Source organism: Serinus canaria, chromosome 12 (assembly GCF_022539315.1).
Source record: "Serinus canaria isolate serCan28SL12 chromosome 12, serCan2020, whole genome shotgun sequence".
NCBI classification, from domain to species: Eukaryota; Metazoa; Chordata; class Aves; order Passeriformes; family Fringillidae; genus Serinus; species Serinus canaria.
Window position 1 is genome coordinate 12,265,047 of NC_066326.1, and position 22,116 is coordinate 12,287,162.

The 22,116-nt window shown below is 37.8% G+C and overlaps 1 protein-coding gene across 2 annotated transcripts in view; it reads left to right on the forward strand.

Moving 5' to 3' along the window:
• ARHGEF3 (Rho guanine nucleotide exchange factor 3) overlaps nucleotides 1–22,116 on the forward strand; it is a 104,943-nt gene that overhangs the window by 21,803 nt on the left and 61,024 nt on the right. For both annotated transcript variants that reach the window (XM_018915044.3, XM_050979286.1), the window contains exon 3: nucleotides 12,332–12,398. In XM_018915044.3, the coding sequence (XP_018770589.3) occupies nucleotides 12,332–12,398 (67 nt within the window). The remainder of the gene's footprint in view (nucleotides 1–12,331; nucleotides 12,399–22,116) is intronic.

Genomic DNA, 22,116 nt, shown 5'->3' on the forward strand with positions numbered 1-22,116 from the left:
TTAACAAAGCACGTGAATTTCTTTTGTTTACAGTGCTAACTTGTGTAGGAAAACAAGCTGGCACTTATTCAAGTGCCTGTAATTGTTTGAAAGTGAAATATCTAAAATTTCAGGTTCTTTACACAGTACTTTGTACATGTTTTGAGATTTCTGTAAGAACAGGAAGGGTTTTGTGTGAAGCTGTTGTAAAAACGTAGTTACACCCACTTTTTATTATGTGTTAATTGTCTATTAGGCTTTGTAATTGGTGTGCAAAGATTGACACTCCTGATACCAGAGCATGCTTATAATAAATGTCTCCTATGGTAATTTAATGCCTTAATAGCCTTTTTGCAATCAGTTACATCTCAAATACACTATAGGGCAATTTTTTTTGTTAACTGGGGCTTTTGGGCTTTTGCTAACAGTGTACTGCAACTCTGTTTATATTCCACTAAGGCAAAGATGTAACTACTTTGATCTGGTTTCTATTTAAAGATAACATAAAAATACTGTGATGTTTCTTTTCTGCATCTTTTTTCACAATGCAGTTGAGTTTAGCAATCATCTTAGAGCTCTTTTTTTGCATATCAGACAAATGTTTGTCTTTGTGAATAAGATTTAATATTTTTCACTTGCTAGTAATTTTTAAATATTTCTCTTGAGAAGAGCCACCCAATTTTATGAACTTGGACAAAAAACCATTTAATTTCTCCCCAAGTAGGGTGGTTGATTCATTATGCCAATTTAAAGAACAAGGTTTTTTTCCCTATTTCATAGATTTACCTGAAGAATAAAAGGTATGACACATTTTGAGTTTCAAGATCCAACAAAGTAACTCCCCAAACTTTTATCTTTCTCAGTAGGACACCAAGGGACGTGGCAGCTCGGAGTTCTGAAACCATTTTCTTTGCTTTTTGAGGTACCTCAGCTAGTCAGACTTGCAGAAAGAAGGTGCATGTGTGTGGTTTGAAGAGAGCCTGGTTTCCTCAGGAAATGACATGTGACTCTGCTCTTAGTCTTGCCAGCAACTTTTGAACTCATTGCCTAGTTTCATTTTTGAGAAGAGATAAAAACTGCCAGAGCACATGAGCTCCAGTTTTAGCAGAAGTGTGTGGTTGAGGTGAGAGATGCTGGTTAGGGCTGGCCCGGTGAGGGAGGCCCCACAGAGCGTGGCCATTCCTGTCCTTGGTGAGAGCAGCAGCACAAGTGCTGCCCTGAGCTGAGCACAGCCCTGTCCTGGCCGGGGCTCACAGAGGTGGGGACACAGCCTGGGGGACACAGCCTGGGGGCTGCTGCCGCTGGAAGGACCTTCCTCAGCTGCCCCAGTGGCAGCAGGAGGTGGGGTTCTGCTGTCACCTGTGTGCTCAGTGCTAAACCTCAGATCTTTAGCTCTGGCTGTAACCATGAGGTCACATCCCACCCCGTGCCATGTGAGTGCTGCTTCACCTCATTCTGGTGCCACCTCGGTCTCTTGGAAGTAAGAAAGCAGCTTTTATCTTCAATCTTTACTCTGAACAAAGAGCCCATAGTGTAACATCAGAATTGCAAACTTGTCCTTCATTACTATGCCACTTCGCCCAAGTGATTGACTCATCAAATCTGCTGCATATCTCTTCTATCTGGGTTTCAAGTTGTCAGGGTTGGGAGAGCTGCCTGGAGGGCTCTCTCAGATAACACTGAGTGCGTCGTGCAGCAGCCTGAAATCCTTGATGAGTGACCCCCACTTCAGTTGCAGGTGGGAAGAGTATCAGCTGAAGTGAACTCTTTTCATATCAGTTGTCCATAAAACACTAGTTTTGATGCATTTGGAAATGAAAAATGCTGTCCTGAAAACACAGATAGTGTTTTATTCATCAAGAGGTATAGCGTAAGTGATTGGAAAAAATCCAACATCTTAGCTCCAGAAACATACTTGATGTATTCAAAAGGAGGAGGATCACTCACCTAGGCTACCAGCAGTAGTTCTGGTATCCATGGCCACAAAGGAAATGTTAAATACTTTTGCATCATCATTGATCAAATCAACATTTGTTTAATTTCTTCCCTTGTGGTTTGACTTTTCCTTCAGCTGCTGTAGTGACTGGGGATATTGTCCGTGTCTTCCAGTGCTTTCTGTATATATACTTGAAAAGGTTGTTCTTTTGTGCTTGTGACTGGGGAGATTTTCAGTTTTTATAATGAAATATTTCAGTGTGTCTCTAATGTACCTCGTTGAAACCCAAATACATTAGCTATCAGCAAGAGTAAGAACAAAGATAAATGTGCTCTATTTTAAAGGCATGGCATTAAAAGTTTCAGAGGAAACATAACAGCTGAGAGTGTCTGGAAAAAAAACCCCAAAACATGATGGAAATAAAGAACAAAACTGTGTGTGCAGATGTGCAAGTGCTACTAATTTCCTCCACTGGTGGCTCATCACTGTTCTGCTTTACAACAAAATCCCATTTTGTGCCTCACTTCATGCGTTAATGCCTGGTTTTGCAGGGATTGTAATCAAGAAGGAAAGGAAAAAGCACAGGAGTGTATGTATCCACAGAAATAAATTTTCTTTTTTTATATGTGCTTATACATGCATTTTGAGAAAAAAACTAGCTCCAGATATCTCCTACTGATAAATGCACTTTTTAAGGAATGTTCTTTGACCTGGGACAAAACATAAACAATTGAAGAGCCATCACTGGTATAATGTTATTTTAAAATATAGGATTCTGTACTTGTAAGAAAATTGCTTTAACAAGGTTTCCTGTATGTTCTTGTGAAATGGTCTAGGGCTGAAATTAATGTTATTAGTGTATTTATATTGAAGAGAGTAGAAAACCTAACTTGTTGCTGGCAAAAGTAGATATAAGTGAACATTTTCTGTCCTGATTGGATATTTTGAATGGAGCTTTAATGGTACCACAGTTTGAACAGGTTTGAGTCGATTGCATTCAGGGTTTCTATAGTAATTACTATGGCAACAGTGATGCAGAAAATGTTCCCACGGGAGCCCAGCTGTGAATAATAACTAACTGAAAACATTTTGCTTTTGCATCTCATGTTAAATGTCCCTTCAGTGAAAGTATGGGGGGGTTGCTTACTGAATAGGAAGTAATTCTTTTGCATAAAACCTCACATATGTTGACAGGTGTGTCTGGTTTCATAGTAGAAAAACCTTTTCAAAGTATTGCTGAAGTATCATCTCAGAGACCAATGAAAAGCATTACAAATGTTAGGTGTAAAATTTGTCACTGGCTTCAAATGTTCTATGTTATAAAGAAACTTCTTCAGCCAAATTTGTAGTATAAAACCTGCTCAGGAGCTATAACTTAGTTTTATCTTGAAGAATTATGTAAATCATTTACACATGACATGCTGTTAATAAACACTGTCTTAGTAGCCTTCTGACCTCACTGTGCAACAAAGGTCAGGATCACACAAGTCACATGGTAGAGGTCAGTATTTGTTGACTTCAGTGTCTATTTATAAATTTCCTTCAAAAACTCTTCTGCTTTTTTCAGAAATAAAATTTTCAGTGTTAAATGAAATATCCTGAAACTGTCTGTTGTTAAATCTAGCTCTCCTTGTACTTGTAAACTGGCCTTTGTGCATACAATTGCCTTGTTCATATTTATTTCACTTTCATTCAGAACAAAGGGGAAGCCAGTCTGGTGTTTATGATATGAATAAACTTTGAAACTTGAAAGCATTTCAGGGCTTTATTTGGTAGCTTCACTGTCATGGAGTAACACAAAATATTTTTGGTACTCAGGGGATTTGTGGCCACAAAGAAAAGTTCTAATGAGTTTTGTGTATAGAAAAAGGGAAACTAAACTAGTAAATATTTTCAAGACTCTGGTAATTTTTTTTTGAGATCTACAAAAATTTGTTAAAGCTGAATAGGAATGAAGAGCGCTTTGTTGAATATGAGCAGAAAGCAATTTTCTGAGCCTCAGGGGCTGATAGTTGCTCTTAGAGTTATTTATGCAACTTAATAGGAATTACTGTGCAGATGGAAATGTGATGAAATGGAGGTGAAATCGCTATTTATTTGGGCCCCTGTGGTGTACAATCTGCTAGTAATGCAGGTGAAAGTCTTACAAGCAAAAATGTGTTTGTAAGTCTAAAAGCCATGTAGTTTGATCTTGATGACTTGTATCTGTATATCACATGCTGGTATCACGTGCATTACAGATGTTTCAGCTGTGAGTCTCTGAAATAGTTTGTTGCATTCATTGTACTTACTGGTCTTGGTGATCTAATAGACCATAGGTGTTCTCTCCCAGGTTTTGTTGGATGCTTGTCTTTAAAAGAGCACTCAAAGGGAAAAGAATGAAGTATTGTGATTTGGGATTAAAAAAAAAAAAAAATTCTAAGTAAAATCTCCAGAAATGGTGAAAGTTTGAAAAAGTTGAAGCTTTATTCCCTCAGGCTTGATATAAATATTGCAACATCCCATGAAAGGTTTTGTTATTGATAACATGTTGAGGACAAGAGGAAATGACCTCAAGCTGCATTAAGGGAGGTTCAGATTAGATATCAGGAAGGATTTCTTCACTGAAAGGGTGATCAGGCATTGGAAGGGGCTGCCCAGAGGTGGGGTGGAGTCACCCTCCCTGCAGGAGCTCAGGAAACAGCTGCATGTGACACTCAGTGCTGTGGTTTGAGTGGCATGGTGGTGGTCAGTGGAAGATTGGACTTAATGATCTTGGAGATATTTTGCAGCCTTAATGACTGTATTCTATGAATTTCTGGCATTCCCCCCACTTTTTTATATTCTGTTCTTTATTAACCGACGATGTGTGGGAGAATGTCTGTTGTCCATGTTGTAGATATGCCATCATAAAATGCTTGCTGGTATTCTGAGCAGGGCCCCAGGACACTGCAGAATTTAATCTTTGGTGAGATATTTATGTCCAAGTTATTGACCTGTATGTGACAAAGTGGCTAAGTGGAATTTGCCATGACTGCCTCCAATCCTTTAGGCATGCAGGAGGGCAGAACTAATGGAGACAGAAAATTGTGGAATGATTTGACTTTTCAAGAGAGGTAGTTACTGCATGCTGAAGATAAGTCATGGGCATGGCTGCATCCACTTGGAAAAGTTTAGTTTATTAGCTGTGGTGGTGACAGGCCTGTTGCAATCTCAAGATAAGATGTTCTGGTCTGTCTGAATAGAGATTGCAGGAGTGGTTCTCGTCACTCAGTGTGAAACCCTTCAAACAAGAACAGTCTCGCTCAGTGAACCATTATGCTGAAAGTTAGTCCTCTATAACTGATCACATTTAATAAAAACAGATTTCTTTCCTTGTCTGACTGGCTTAGTGCCATATCCTTGAGAGCAAGGTGTGAAAGTATCACGCAGCTCTCTTGAAAAGGTATGTAGGAGTGTTTTACTTTTCAACACAGAGAAGTCTCTAAATGGACTATAATGATCCTATACAACATTTTAGGTACAAACCTACAATTTTTGCTCTTTCAGGTGAAATGCAAGCTGTAATACAGAAAAAATATGAAGTTGCAAATGAATGATAAGGAACCAGCAGTACAAAAATTTTAAAATTGTGTATAGGATTGACTTGCCTCCAGATGTTACTTGTTTTAAATACTTTGTTCGGTGCTTCTGATCTCTGTGAATGCCTGTTGGTGGATCACAGCTCCATAGGAACTCAAGTTTACCTTCAGAAAGAGCCAAATGAGATACATCCAAACAGAAAGGGCTTTCAGAACACACCCATTTCCTTTATCAAGAACATGATGTGGTGGCATTTGAATGGATTTATGACGGTGTCAGTAGCTTCTCTATGGTAGAGAGGAAAATGTTATTTGGGTGGATTTTGATCAGCTAAGAAATCCCTTGTTTGATTTCTCTGTGTGGAAAACGTTTGTTTTTTTTTTTTTTTTTTTTCCTGTCTAACCAGTAAGTATCCAGTCTCGCTAACGTAAGTGGATTTCCCAGCTTTAGGTTCTAGTTTGGAAACAAAACGAAGCAGACTTGTCTTCCCTCGAGCAGGAATGTTGTGAGGCTTTTGCCCCGAGGCCTGGCTTTTTCTGACTGTGATGGTGGGGGCAGTTAAACCTTACCATCAGATCTTGTTTTTCCACTGACCAGAGGATCCTCTCTGGCTGTTGGGTGGAAATGAGCAAACATTTCTTTTGAATGAGCAGTTGTACTCCCTGTAAAGAATTCAGTGTATCTCTGAGATATACGAGTGGGCTGAAGTAATGACTAAAAATTAACAGGCATTATTGCCAATTTTTCTTTCCAATGTAATTGAAATGATACAGGAATATTTTTAGGCTGCATAGTCAAAGTAAAACTGTGAATTATCTCTCTCATCTCAGCCTTTTATAATATTCACGAAATGGTGATATTTTAATAGAGACATAAACATAACAGCTGCACCTTTGTGTAACAGCAGAAAAGTCTGGGTCCTCCTGCTGGCCAGAGCCAGGGATTTCTCTCTCAGATGTGACCAGAGTTCATGGATTTCAAGGGGGATGCTTTTACAATCCTGTATATTGATGGCATTTATTGCATCAACCTGCAATAATTAGAAATTAAGAAATAATTTATTATTTATTTAAAGCTTTAAATCAAGCTTCTTATTCTTCAGAAGGTGAAATGTTACATCATGTGGAATATTTGAGTTTTAGATTGGAAAGTAGCTCTTCAGTTGGCCTTCAGATTTTTTTTTTTTTTTCTTTAATAAGAATGTTTTTAATTTTTGCAGGAAATGAATCAAATACAGAAATGAAAAAAATGCATTTTGTAGCTTCTTTGGGTTTTGTTAGAGCTCCTTTATGGTAGGGTGCATTGATTCACAGTGTAAATAAACATGTTCTGCAGTAAGCATGGGAAAAGAGTAGGTGTGTGACAGCTCACTGCTACATGTACCTGCTTTGTCTCTGCAGCCACATTCACAGGGGCTGTTTTTCTTTCTTAAAGCATTTATGCCAGTTCATGAGAGTAGGACAGTAAAAGATTATGTTCACTTTAAGGAAGTCAGCACAGCAGCTGAAAATCAGTCATCTGTTTTTTTCCTTGGTATTTTTGTTTCTCTCAAGACACGAAGTGTTCAGTCTTGCTCTGCTGAGTGGCCTCCCCACCCCCAGTTACCCATTTGTGATGAGCTTGTCTGCAGGATGGGCCCCTGACAAATCAAACATGCACCCATTCTTAGAGTTACTTTGCCTTTAGCAAGAAAAACCCATCAAGTAAACTCTCTATATGAACTTAAATATTTTCTGAGACCAATTCTGTTGTGTTAGATTTGCTTTACACTTTGGAAAATAAATGGAATTTTCCACAATCTCAGTTTGGTGCCAAAATGCACAGGCTTAGTATAAAAGAGAAATAGTGTTTGAGATTACAAGTGGATGATTCAATGTTTTTTATTAAGTAGGTCAAAGCATGAGCTTTTTTCCTGCTTTTAAAATCAGTGCCAAAGGTAAATTACTATTACCTGTTATTTAAATATCTGAGAAAATCTGTATTCAAAACTACTGTTCAAAGCTAAAATGTTCTTGCACATCTCCAGCTTCACCAGGTAAACCACTTTGACATTTTTTGTGTGTGGAATTTAGTGTCACAATTATTCCAATATATTAAAATAAAAATAAATGTACTTTCTGACCAGTGTTCTAGTGTACATATTTGATGGGTTGAGCAGTTGACATCGCAAAGACCAGATTGGAGCAGTAGGTACTATTTATTATTTAACAGTATCTTTGTAAAATATTCACAGCTGTAGTAACAACCTTTATTTCTGCAGATTGAAAAGAAGCTTTAGTTAGCACAGTTTGTCTCCAAGTGGTTTGAGCTTTCCTTTAATTATCTGAGTACTCATGTAAATTTGAAAAATGAGCTTTTATCTTTGAACGGATGTAGCAGCTGAATATTTTAAACAAAACACGCACAGTTTGGGTATTCATGTCTTAGAAATACTCTTGTAGTCAGTGATTCTGTGTGCAGATAGACTGGAAGATCAGATGAAGATGTAAAAGTTGCGTGAGCTTAATATCAACTGCCATAAACTGTTCACTTAACTTATCATGCTTCAAGGCAGATAAAACATTTTTTTAGTAAATGTAATGGAAACTTTTCAGCAGTTTAGTCTGTATTTTAGTTCTTAGATTCCTTTATACACTTTTAACAACCAACTGTCATTATATAACTAACCTACAGTGAGGTAAAGGTTGCAGAAAAAAGTTCCACTGATTTATTCTGAGGCACGTTAATTTAGTGTGTAAAAATATTTTTATAATACATGCATAGTGTGATGGAACCTAAACAGAAAGCCCTGTTCATCTTCAGGACAAAAGCATTTTATTCCCTAGGCTACAAAATAGTGGTAGAAGCTCCTTGGTCAAAGCAAGTGCCCAAGCACAGAGGGTATTACCAGTGTCAGAAGTTCCTGCAGTAATAAAAGTTTGGTTTGGCAAAATTCTGAATCATTCCTACTGAACTGCAGGATCACTAGGAACTAGCAGGTAAGGAAGTCAGTCTTTCCCTGGTAAATGTTTCAAGGGCTCTAAGATAGATTTGTGTTGCTAAGGAGTGAAGCTGCCATTTCCTGGCTTGTATATTGCCACTGCTGGAGCTGAAAGGTGAAATGGAGGAAATGCAGTTAAAACTTGTGCTGATGAGGAGGAGCAGTTTGACACAGACAGAGGGATGAGCTCAGTGCTTAGCTTCTCCAGGGCTGCCCCTCCAAGGGACAGACCCCACTTGTACTTTCCTCACAGTGAAGGGACTTGGTGTCAGATTTTATTCCCAAGGAAAACTTTCCATAGAGGTCCCCAAGCCAAGCTCAGAGGGAGGGTTTGGTGACCCCTCCCTCCCACTGTCTGACGAGTTCCTTTATATCCACTTTATATCTTTTAGTCTTTCCTTCTTAACAATGTGGTGCCCAGGAGAAAATGTTTTGGTGCCTTTTAGCTAAATAAAAAGAGATCCATGTGTAAGAAAGGTCAAATGTTAGAAATTGCAGCTCTGAGACTCTCGTTGTAAGTAATTTTAGGGAGGAACTCCTCCTCTCTCAATCTCTGTGATCTCACCAAGATCTAGTCTGTGATGACCCATTTGGTGCATTTCAAGAGTGTTCATCACAGTGCATTCAGTTATAGAAACCATCTCTGGCTCACCCTTGACGTTTGAAAAATCCTTACTATGGTCTCTGAATAATTTAATTTAAAATTATTTGCCTCTAAAAGTCAGGTCTGCTCATTGCTTTTAATGCCCATTAATATCTCCTCTTTTTTCTTCAAGCTAATATTTTATTTTGTTCTATCTGCTACCTGCTTATGCCAGTGATGATTTTTATTATTGGTATTGTAAATTATTTTGTTATGAAGCTAAGTGCATCTAATACACTGTTGGACACATACCCTTCCTGCCAAAGTGTAATATATATTGGCTGTTGCAAAAATAGAATTCTTTGACAATTTTGCATTTAAAATATCAAATGACTTTATGACACAAGATGTTTCTTAATTAGCTCATATCCTACTGCACCTCAGAAAGGATTTATCTAGTAAACAGAATGATCTGAGGTAACAGTAGTAATGTGTTAGTAGGAAAAATAAAAGAGCAAAACATTAATTTAAAATGTGTTTGAAAAAGCTGCAATACTTTATTTCCTTTTCAGTATGGTTTTCATTTATGTTGACAGTGGAAAGACCAAGTGATCAAAATAACTTTAAGATAGTGAAGGACTGAAAACTGTAAATGAGGTCTTGCTTTCGATAGAACTAAATTTTGTCACTTGAGATGCATTTGAGAATCAGAAGATTTATGTTACTTCATTCTCCTTTAGGGGTGTGTTAGGCTGGAAAATGTTGGTTCAGAATGGTGATTGTAAACAATTTAGAAATGTGTTAATCTAGGTCATCCCTAGTTGTGGGAACAGTGAGATTTCTGAAACAGTCTTTCAGGAAAACGTGGGGTAGTTCTTCTGCAGTTCTAGCATCTCAGTACCCTTGAGGTGGGCTGCATGATGTGCTTGTTTGTACTGGGAAAGGAGAATTGGAACATTCACTGTGTTCCAGACTTCAAATGCCTCTGACAGTAGGAAATAGGGACTGCTTCAGTCTGGTTTTAGAAGGGTGCTGCCACATTGGGTGGAAAAAAAATATTTTGTGGAGAATTTTGTTGTACCCTGATATCAGACAGGTCAGCAAGTCATGGAGGAGCATACAGTGGCTTCCATATACTTCTGACTTTTTAATTAGCTTCTTTTGGTGAAACTGGATAGTTTGATTAGGCTGCTACATTTAAGGCCCTTTACTAATGCCACAGTAGCATTAAAAAGGAGAGTTAGCAGGCAGTTGTGAATGAGGGGAGATTAATTCTCATCAAAATGAAGTAAGGCTCTTGATTGATAAGAGGGAATTGTGATACCTATTGCAAAATGTAAATATGATGTGTTTGCTCTTTATAAAGACTGGTTTTGTGTAGTCTGCCATGCTGTCAGTGAATGGCAAAGTTACAGATTGATGATAACAATTGCTTAGTCATCCTTCTTCTGCTGGATAGTTTTTACTTGAGTGTAGATGGATGATATGACAAATTTATTGCTTATTACAGAGTTCTCAGTTCTTATTACAGAATGATTGGTTAGATATTTTTTAATCAAGTCATTCATTTCCCTTGAAGTATTGCCTAAACTGTCATAAACAGAAGCTGAAATGTCTTTTGCTTCCCCTACATTCTTCTTAATTAGTATAGAATTACTGCAGTTCTTAACAAAGTGGGAAAATAAATGCACAGACAGCATTAAAATACAAGATCAAAATGATGAAATGTAAGTTCAAACATGTATCTTTTTAAAAATTACTGAGGAGCACAACTTTATAGAAAGCTCACAGTACTTTCTCAAAAACCTGACTGGTTTCCAGTGTGATATCATCTGTGAATAAAAAGGTGCAAAACACCATTAGGACAATTGATAATCTGTGTAACTCGCTCTTGTTTATCACATTCTTCTCTTTTTATAATGCACTTACTGTTCCAGTGAGGCTTTTATGTTAGAAATTCAATTTCAAAATATTTTAACTTGGAAAGCTGTAGTGGAGGATTTATTAGTGGGACGGTCTTTAATACTGAAGTCTGTTGTGTGTGCTGCCTTGTGCTCTTTAATGACTTTCCCAACACACTTCAATATTATTTTTTTCTGGTTGGCAGGCTGGTACAATGAAAAGCTGAGAAGATTTACATCTCAACCTTTGATGTTACAAAAATTAATTGTCATGATTATAATTGTTTGCATTATGCTGGCATTTAAAAATGTTTACAGTGATCACAATTCTATGATGTGTTTTAATGAACATGAAAACAAAAATGTTCATACACCAAATATTTTACATCAAAAAAGAGAAGACAGGAAAAAAAGACAGTGGAAACTATTGCTCTCCTGATTGTAATGAAAAAAATTGGGGTATGGTGTGTTGGAGTCCTTCAGGAACTATAAGCAGCAGGAAGAACTTGTGTGTTAGTTCAGTGCTTTAATATCAGTATCTGTTGTGTTATTGTTGGATTGTGAGATTTGACAAGCAGCCATTTAATCTGCTGGTTTTTAACCAAGTTTTTGTGTTCTTGTTACTGTTTGTGGTTGTTTCTGTAACGTGTCCAATTGCAGTGTTGGAGTTGCAGCATGCTCAGCACTTGGGTCCTGTTGCCAAACCATGTGTTGGTCAGGTCAGCTTCAGCAGGTCACTCGAGCTTTGATCTGACTTCATGTGTAAAATCTCAGCAATGTTTGCCTACCTTTGTGAACTAATTGAGGATCTTAGTGGTAAAAAGCACTCATTAGGAGAGAAGTGAGCCATGTTATGGTTACTTTTCAGAAATAATTGTCCACTGTTAATTATAGGGTAGGAGAATTTTTTTTTTTTTTTTTTTTTGGAAGGAGTAAAAACAGAAGTCAGCTTCTGGTTTTTAGTGTCACACAAGAGGCTGGCTAACTTGCTGTTTTACAGCTTTGTGTAGCTCCACTGTCAGGATTAAAGGCTCTGAAATGTTCCCCTCCAGTCCAGCTGCACCATTTTGCATCATGTGGCATAATTGTAGCTTCACATACTGTTTGGGTCAGGGCTGTCTGCTGAAAATCAGTGGAAAGAATAAGTTGCTGTCAAACATCAAGTTAGAGCATCTCTGAACACTTGAAAGGCTGCCATGTCCCTTAGTGCTCATTTTGAATTAGAACATGTAACTACACTGAAGACAGAAACCTGTCAGAGGTACAGCCAAGGAAGTGTCTTAGTACTTGAAGCATGTGTTTTTCTTTTCTCCCTCTATTGTCATTCTGTTACTGAGACAGAAAATATGGCAGCTGAAAATGTAAACACTTTTCTTTGTCTCATCTTGCAGGCCGAAACAGCAGCAACAGAATAATTTTTCCTTGTTTTCTTCCACCAAGGGCTGGAATTTCAGAGGGGTAAGTTTCGTATTGTTGTGTTCAGGGTATAACGTTCCCTCCTGCTGCATTCTGTTGCAGTGTAACTTTGTAGTTAAACCTTGATCTGTAACGAGTAAAATCATGACAAACAATTAGATTGGAACTTTTAATCCTCCTTAAAGGATTTTCTAAAAATGCCAGCTTTTTCTTTTAATGTGTTTGATTGTATCATTCTGAGGAATGCAGGACATAATGACACTGTGCATTAACCTACTTTAAATTAAAAATAATAGGGTGTGTTTTCATATCTGAAAACAAATAATGGAAACTGGACTGGTACTATTTAATTCTAATATAGATATTTGTGAAGTTATTGCGAGTTTACCTATGTCAACTTTGCAGAAGTACAGTTAAATCATAACAAAAATTATGTGGGTCTCTTACAAGGCAGAATGGAGTAGATTTTATTTCTGTTTGCTTGACTGAACAAGGACATGTGGAAGCTTGTGTGTTCCCAATGAAACTGACTAAAAAGATACATGAAAAAGCAATGCAAGTGACATTAAAAATCTTTATATTTGCTTGTGGTATCAGATGCTTTTATTCTTGTCCTCTTCAAGTTTCAGAGGTAGCTTCTTAGTAGGTTAATTTGTTCAGAGAGTCAGCCATGTCATCCCTTCTCTGTCCCATATGGCCTGTGAGCCCTTTTGCACCCTTTGGTGTAAAACTTCCTGTGATGGTGGTGTTGTGGCAATGGTGTGTTTGCCTTGTGTGTAGGTACTGGAGCCTGGGACAGAGTCCAGGAGAAGTCACTGCTTGTTGTATCTAAGTCATACTACTCTTTTGGTTAAAGGGAAGACTTTTCTACCTTGCAGACTTCTTTTATTATAATGAACACTAAATTACCATTAATATCGACTGACTTGTATTTGGGAGATCATATAAATTTGTTTCCTCTGAGCTTCTTCCAACAAAATAGTGAAGTTGACAGACTTTACTTGAATGCTTTGCTGAAAGAGTTAATGGCATTGGTGGAGTTACTGATCTGTGTTGTTCATAATATGGTCAACTTCATTAAAACAAAAAATATTTTTCACTGAATTTTGCATTCTAATTTGATATTTAAGTAGAGCATCAACTATTGTTTAGTGTGAGCTTTTTGTTGTCACTGTTTCTTGTGTTACACCAGGGTGAAGTTATCAGTGATACTGGGAAAACAGTTCTCTCACAAGGGCACGGTCAAGAGTGTGGGCAAAATACCAACAACCTCTAAGCTGTTGATTGTTTCAGAGCCAGTATAAAAATAAAATGTACTCTAATGTTCCCCTCAGTTCTCTCCTAGCTATGCTGGAAAAGTAATTGTGGAAGAAGGCGGGTATGAAAATAGTGGGAAGAGTTCTGTAGGTATGAGTTGGAGCTGAAGAAACAGTGATCCCAAGTTCAGAGCAGTAGCTTGCTAAGTGAAGACATAGGGCTGGTTTCACAGTGGCACCATGAGCTCTGTGATCCTGTGTGGTGCAGGTGGAGTGAGCTGTACACAAAGAATGGACAACTGGGGAGTCAAATCCTTCAGAATCAAGAACCTGAAAGCAGATAGGAGTAGTAGTATTAGAGAGGAAACAGGCAACAAGTTAATGGATCTTCTAATTGCTTCCTTCATGTGTAGAAATGAAGATCGGTGTCAGGTGCCTAACACCTTATTTTTAAGGAAACTTATGAGATGGTAACACAGATGTCAAGTTCAACAGCTGTAATATTTCATGCAGTGTGTAGTAGGCAATTGCAGTTAATTGTTAGACATAAATGGCTGCGTCAAGAGGAGAACCTGTTTGAGTTGTTCACTTGATCTGATTGGATGCTGAAGCCATGATAGGTGAGCACTGGAAAAGAGAGTGCTAAGTGTCTCTTGATATTTGCATTATGTGAGAATTAATTTCATTTTGATGGATGGAAAACTTCTGTTATGAAAAGCCCAATGGGCAGACTTGAAGTTGCACAGGTTTTCATAGAGATGGTGAAAGATAATAGGTTGACTTTGATGTCTTTTCTCAAACAGGACTAAAAACCTTACTGGCTAAAATAACTAGGTTAATGTTGACAGTGGAGCAGAGCCACAGCTGAGTATAACAAACACAACTCTGGAGCTGACTTATTCATGGCTATGTTTTTTTAGCTTCTATTTCTATTATTACAAACTGTAATACAGGATCATTTCAACAATCACAAATAATAATAAAGAATAAAGCGATTAGCACAGAATTGCAACATCATGTTCATCTCCCTGTCCTCGCTTTGCAGTCAGCTCACTCAGTTGCAATTTCTCAGTATCATGCTGATAAAAGGACACGTTCAAGGAACCTGGAAAATACACCAACGTAAACCTCAGAGTGAGATAAGGAAGTGACACATTTACCAAAGAAACTCCTCTGCACTTCTCTTTTCCTTACTTAAATTTATCAGAAGAAGCTGATGTCCATCGTGAGCAGCTCTTTTGAGTTTCATGGTTAGAGATCATGTTAAACTCTCCCAATGGGGATTTTCATGTCAGAATGACATCACGTTTCTGTTGTTTTTAGATAGTGGTAACAGCAACTTCCAGAATTTTGGGCAGTTTAGATATCAATGGGGAGAAATGAATTCATAATTTTTTTAAAATTGAATAAGCCAAAACTGGTTGAGATAAAATTTAGACTTTATGTTACTGAGCAGTAAAAATTTTTGCTATAAGCTCCTCCTGCATACACAGAAAGCATCTGGTTAATTTGGGGTTTGAAGAGATTTTTGTAGTCAGGTATCTAGCAAATAGACTATTATAAAGGGAAAGTACTTCTAGTGACAGCTGTCATTCCAGAGGAAAAAACAAAGGCTCTTTGGAGATAAGAATATCCCATACTGGAGGAAAGACCAGAATGTAGGAGATTAGGTGTTAGATGTGGTACTTAAAATAGAAAAGGAATGAAGCAAAGCAATATAGAATATAGAAAAGGAATAAAAGCAAAATCCTGTATTTGGTATAGGATTGGAGAAGGAAAGAGGAAAAATCTGCAGTTGGAAAGAGGGATAGTCAAGGTGGAGAAAGCAAAGAGCTGTGAAAGAATTGTGAGAGAGAGTGGAAATGGATAGAGTATAGAAATGGAGGAAAGCTAGTGAGTATAAAAGCAGAGAGAGGGAAGTACAAAGTGGAGGCAGAAGGCTACAGAGCACTGCAGTTTTACCAGTTCAGCCTTGGAAAGTGCTGACCCTGAGATGATGAGATGCTGTCAGTGCAGAGCAAATGTGGCTGGGACTTGGTAAGGAGAAGAAGCACAAATATCTGAAGGGATAGGGCAGTTCAGAAGCAGGTCAATAATAAATATAAAGAAAACACCAGCACAGATCTTGGCACAGAAAATACTATTAATTCTATTTTTGCTGTATCTTCTGATTGCCATTGACTCTCACTGTTAATCCCATCTCCATGCCACCCTTCCCTTAAAACCTTGAAGCAGATGAGTGGCTTTCCTCTGCATCACTGTTTGGGTTTTATAAGTAAGAGAGAGCAGGTCAGTATGCTGCTCTGAGTGTCTGTGGAAATAATGTGTTATGCTGCTGTCTAGAGTGGGAAACAGCTTCGTTTCACAAAGCATTCCATCAAATGAGGATTACATGTGTGCAGTCATCCATACACAATTAGAAAATGTGAGGATTAAAGCTTCTGTGGTTTTTTGGTAGTTATGATGCAGTCTTGAGTTAGATGCTTGTATGCTATTTTCTACCACACTAAGAACAGTCAGTTTTATAAACAAGGAAATTCTGAATTCAAGAAGAATAAGAATCTCTTGAGTTTGAGATTTCAGCTGCTTTATCTGTCTCCCTTCCTGCTCCTTTAAAAGCACCTACTGTGTTTATGTCAGCAGGATAAACTTCTAGACTTAGATATGCAAATGGAAGTCTTCAAATGATTATTTTTCTAAAAAAAAAAAAAAAAAAAAAAAAAGGTAAATTTGCCGACGTGGTGGTACACAGTGTTGCTATGATGACATTTGAGTTGACTATGAAGAAACTGCCAGTCAGTCAAAACAAAAGCAGTTACCTGATGAGTGAAGAATTTTGGGCTGTAGGCAGGACTGCAGAGGATGCTGGTTTAGTCTGCAATTGTCTCTGATAAGCCTCTCCACTGTTGCACTGAGAGCATAATTTCCTGCATGCTTTAAGCAAACATCTGAACCATTACGATTGTTTCTTTATTTCCTCCCTGCCACACACAACAGATTTGGCTGAAGATCTTCAGTGCTGAGAAGAAATAGTGAAATCTAAACCAAAATTTTGTACTTGAAATAGTTTGAGGCATGTGTTAAGTGCGCAGCTGCCTGAAGATTGAAGATAATTTATTGCAATGAGGCTTCTTTCTATTTCCTCCTTTCTTGTTTCCTTTCTAGTATTTAAAAGCATCTAACTGAGCTGCAGATGTGGTCACCTGTGAGGAAGGCTGATCTTATTTATGGGAAACCTGTCATAAAAAAGTGTTAAATATGCTGAAAGTCAATTTTAGATGTGTAAGTGGTTTCTGTGTTAGTTTTACTGCACATGTGTTTGTGGGGGGAAGGGTGTCTGTCATGTCAAATGAGAAGAATTCCACACTTTTCAGGCAGTATTTGGAAAACAGTATGTTTTTGTGCAGACTGGCACACTTCAGTTATCCCATTCAGGGTGCACAAATCTCAACAGGATAAAAAATTTTTAAGAGAGAGAAAAGGAGTTTTATCCTGGCTTTAAATTGATGAATAATTGGATAAATTTATATAGAGAGCACCTCTGTACCTCTCCTGGATTCTGCCTGGATTTACTTAATTTCTGTATCCACCGATAGTTGTTTGCCTAAGCAATGATGTTACCCATAACAGAAACTTATTAGAAGTGGCATCACACAGGCCTTTTTTCATATTTGTTGCAACAATGTTATGCACTACTGTCTCTAAATCAAATGTGCTTAAATACCATAATCTCTTGGTATGTCCAGTATGACTTTAAAACACAAGGTATCATATGCATTAAAAAACCAGTTTTTTGTTAGTTCAGTTTACTCCTATGCACAAATTAAGCAGCTTCCTCAGAAGGGGGTGGTTACTTTGTCATTGACAGCATGTTTTTATAAGTGGCTATTTTGTGTACTCACAGCATACCTGGGAGTAGAATAATTGCACCTCTTGTGACCTAGCAGTCAGCAGTCAGTTCATTCCTGTGCCAGAGAGAGACTCTGAGCAGGGGAGTCCAGCTGGGATCCCTGCTCCCCATGGCTGCTCTCCTCCCTTTGCCTTTGCAGAGAGTCCCATGTCTTCTAGCCTGCAGCAGGTTAAAGATACATGGATGCTTAATCCCTGACCTCTCTTCCTCCTTTGTCTTTGAACAGAAGAACTCCATATTCCTTTTCTGTTTTCCAACAGATGATGAATTCCTGTGTGCCACTCATTTTAGATCTCTTTCTCTGTCTTCTTACAGTGTGTTCAAGCTCTTCTGTTTCAGAGTTAGTCTCGGCCCTTCTCTTTTACTGCTTGGCTCTGCTCAGACTTGTCTTTAGTCTGCCTCTGTGGCTGCTGTCCAGCACTGACCTTTCCTGGCCAGGATGGCCCTTATACCTGACACCAGAAATAGTAAGAAGCAATTCTGTAAGTCTGTTCTTGCAGTTCTTTCTTGGGAGCACTGCAGGAGCCGGGAAACTTTACTTCACACCATTGATAGTGGCCATGTACAGAGCATTATGAATATCCTCCCATGATACAGAGTTTCTGGTTCAGAAGACAGGAGCTTATAAATGGTAGCAAATATTCACCCTGGACATGGATTTTTGTTTCTTAAAGAGTTGGGTTTGGTGTCTCCCTGCCTAATCTATGGGCGGAGTTTTAAATGGTTTAGCTTGTTATTGGTTTTGGTTTTGAACAAACCACTGGAACTGTTGTTGATTAGTCACAAGACTAATTTCTCTTGGAACAGCAAGGTTTGTATTGGCACACAAATAGAGATGCTATCAGAAATTCATTGTGTGGCATTTGCGTAACTGGATAGCAGTCAGTTCCATCTGCAGTTTCAGAACACATCAGAGTTGTCATATTTTTAATGTATACACTGAATTCAAAACCAAATTCAGAGTGACCAGTTAGACAAATTTGAAGAATTAAAAAATGTGTTACTCCAAAGCCATGTGCAGAGTCAGCATGGGTTAATCACCCTAACTTCTACCCACAGTGTGTGATGCAAGATTAGTCATGTCACACTAGAATGTTTTATTTGAAATTCCAGCCAAACATGGTTTGTTGATATGTGGAATTCTTAGGCCTGTAATAAATGGCCACATTTCTTTGAGGGTCATTGGGTACTGTAAGTTACAAGGTCTTCTGCATAGAGTAGTGTGGCAACATGAATGGGCTGGAGCAACAGCTGTGAGTTGTTTAGTTACAAAGGAGAATGATGCTGGCTGGCCTTTAGTCTTCAAGATCCCAATAGTTGGGGACTCAGGTAGACAAACCTGTGCATGTTTTATGAGTTATTACTGCTCATGCTACCTAGAGAGTGCTGTACTGCTTAGGAGTTCGCATAGATTGCATTAACTCAATTCAGCTGTTTTATTAAACTTTCACAGCTTTTACATCTGTGAAAGAAGACTCCCAAGAAGTCATCTATGAGTTAAGTACATAACCATTAAACTGTCCACCTAGGTTACAGCGATGCTTCCAAATTGATTACATGGCAGTAATATTTAGATTCTATGTTTCTTGTTGCAGCCCTTATAGAGCACTTGGCTGAGGCATTCCTGAAAAGACCTCCACAGATTTTGACATCTGCAAGACTTTTCACACATGACTTTTGTTGTAAAGGGTAGATATTCTGCTTACTAAAGCTCAGTTATTCAATTAATACCTTGATTTTTTCTGATAATGGAAATACCGTGATATTTCCCGTTTGGAGGGGTTTTGTATAATTTTATTTTATCTTTTCAAAGAGTGGATTTTTTTTTTTTTTTATTACTTCATATGCTCATTCTCCTACTGCTGTAGGGTTTTGTTTTATGGATCTTTGTAAGTGCTTTGTAACAAGTTTATTTTTGCTCTGGGTGTGGTTTGTTATTTATAGTAGAAATATTCTGTATATGCTATAAACCCTCCATGCCAGCTATTTTGCACATACAAACAATACTGAGCTAGAAGCAGCATGTGATAAAGCAGATAGGTCCAATTGTGATTCTCTTATGCTAAATTGGATGTTCTGTTATAGAGCAGATTTCCTGTCTTTAATCATAGACTGGGTGTTACCTTGTACTCCTGCTGTCATTTACTGTTCTTTTCTTTGTTCAGCAGCAGATGAACTTGACCCCTGTTCAGTTTAACTCAAACCAAACTCTGCCCATTTCTTTGTCTTTTTTTCTCCCCACTCAAAGAGTGGCTGCTCTTGGAGAACACATGATGTGAAATTACTATTTCCTATGACTTTGTTTCAGAAACCTCTAATGGTTAACTGAGTGATGCTCTTGTCCAGTCTGAAAAACCAACATTTTAGATGCAATTTTGAAAAGATACATTGCAAAGATACATTGTTAATATGACTTTCCATTTTCCCCAAATTGTTTTGATGGTTTGTTATCTAATCTCCTAGTGCTCATACTGCAAAAACTCACTGGTCATTCTAAGCTGATTGTAAAAGTTTTCAGTTAGGTAGTACTTAGGTATTATTATTTGAAACTGTGGATTAAATTTTAAAAAAAAGTAAATAGATGGACTACACATTTGGAAGAAGTTTCAAAAACATATCCAAAGAGAGTAGGGAAATCTTCCATACTGGAGGTTTTATTCTAACATCTTCCTCTCCATTTGCAATCCCTCTGCAGTCCCACAGGTTCTAATTTAGTTTGTCAAGTTGTGCTTGTGACTGAAAACTAAACAAAATCCCTTTAAGGACCAGGAGAGAAGGAAAACCCCCTGAAAAGTTCTGAACTTCTGAAACAGCTTATAAAGAGTCCTGAAGCTCATGGGAAAAGAAAAGAAAGTTTGAGTTGCTCTCAATTTTGAGGAAGCATTTTGAGGGAGTTTGTTGGTTTCTCCATGAGGACTCCCCTTCGTTCTAAGCTCAGAGGTGTTTTCACAACCAGAACTGGTCAAACATCTCAGTTGTAGAATGAATCCTACTTATTTCTAAACATAAGAGCAAGATTCTTCTTGGAAGCTAATGCTGTGGTTAGAATGTACACAGCAGTTTAAAGTGATGGCCATCTTTTAAAATCTGACACAAATGCTTAGTAAGAACAATATGGTGCTGCCTTCTATTTACTGCAACCTAGAAACAAATTTTGTTATTACAGTAGCAACCAGAAAATGAGGTCTCAGTTTTGCTGGATATTACACAAACATAGTAATCAACTATTATTTCTCCAAAGAATTTGCAATCTAAGCCTGTGTAAGAACATACTGTTACATTTCTTTGATAATACTAAATTAAATTTTTGAAGTAAATTCAGGTCTGTTGAAGCTCTTAAATTTGATTCATGATGACAAATCTTGGTAATTCCTGGGTTCTGTTACGTGTTTTGAAATGGGATATCCCATTCTAATGGAAGATAAATATAATATGATATGTATATATACAGTCCATATACTTATACTGGTGCAGTTTATTGTGGCACTTGCTTCTGGACTACTACAAAAAGAAAAAAAAATATTCTCAGAAAAAATAAAAATTATTGTCTTATAAATGTCTTGAACAAATCATGGCAATCATTTCCCCATTCTGGGAAGCATTATCTCCCAGGCCTTTATCTCTGGGAGAATACATGAGAAGCTACAAACTCAGTGGTTTTTGTTAAGGGAGATGGGATGGGCAAATTTGGATGTCTTGCAGGGAATTAGCTACCAGAGAGTGTCTCTCCCAGCCCTTGGAAAGAGCCAGGGCAAACCTCACAGCACTTGAGATGTGTATGTTCCCCTTTGTGCAGTACAAATCCTGGTTGCAGCAGTAGGGTACTGCTCTGGAAGAAGGATTTTATGTATTTATTTTCCTATTTGTAATATCTGTAATTTTAAGAACTCTGGAGAAGAAAGCAATAGTGAATCTGCTTAGGTAGCTTTGCTTGCATTTTGCTTTGTTTTTTGACACAAGCAACTGGAAACTGTGTGCTGTCTGAATAAAGACTTGTCATGTGCTGCTGGTTACAGACATTTGACAGGCTTTAGCCTTTTGCCCCCACAGTGCTGTGGGCATTTTACAAGTGAGAATACTAAGGCAGGAAACTTTCTGAAACATAGTGTTGTCAGATTTATTTTAATTTAAAAAAAAAGGAAAAAAGAATAGCTGGTGTTCATCCTTTGTTCTTGAAACTATAGTTACAGCAATATTTAATTCCCTTTACTCACCTTTGTGGGTTTTTTGGCTGTTTATTTGATCCTGTGTTCATGCTGCTGTCTTGTTTCATTTTGTGTTTTGTTGGACTGGGCAGAACTGCTCTAATTGCACAGGGACCAAAGGAGCAGCTTTCATGTATTTACATATTTAGAGTTTGTTAGTTCTGATTTCTGGACCTCATTCTTTGGATGAAGTTGCTGTCTGGAATCTAGACAGGCTATCTTAGATTTCCTTCCTTGGTACTTGTGTGGCTGTCTACAATATAGAAAGTTGAAGATGCTCTTTCTTTCAGGTGGATGCTCTTGATGCTGCTGTCAACCAAGTGCAGAGTACCTTGGAGGTGATTCTTCTGCAACTGCAGAAAAAAACCACAGATAGAATGTTTTTTTCC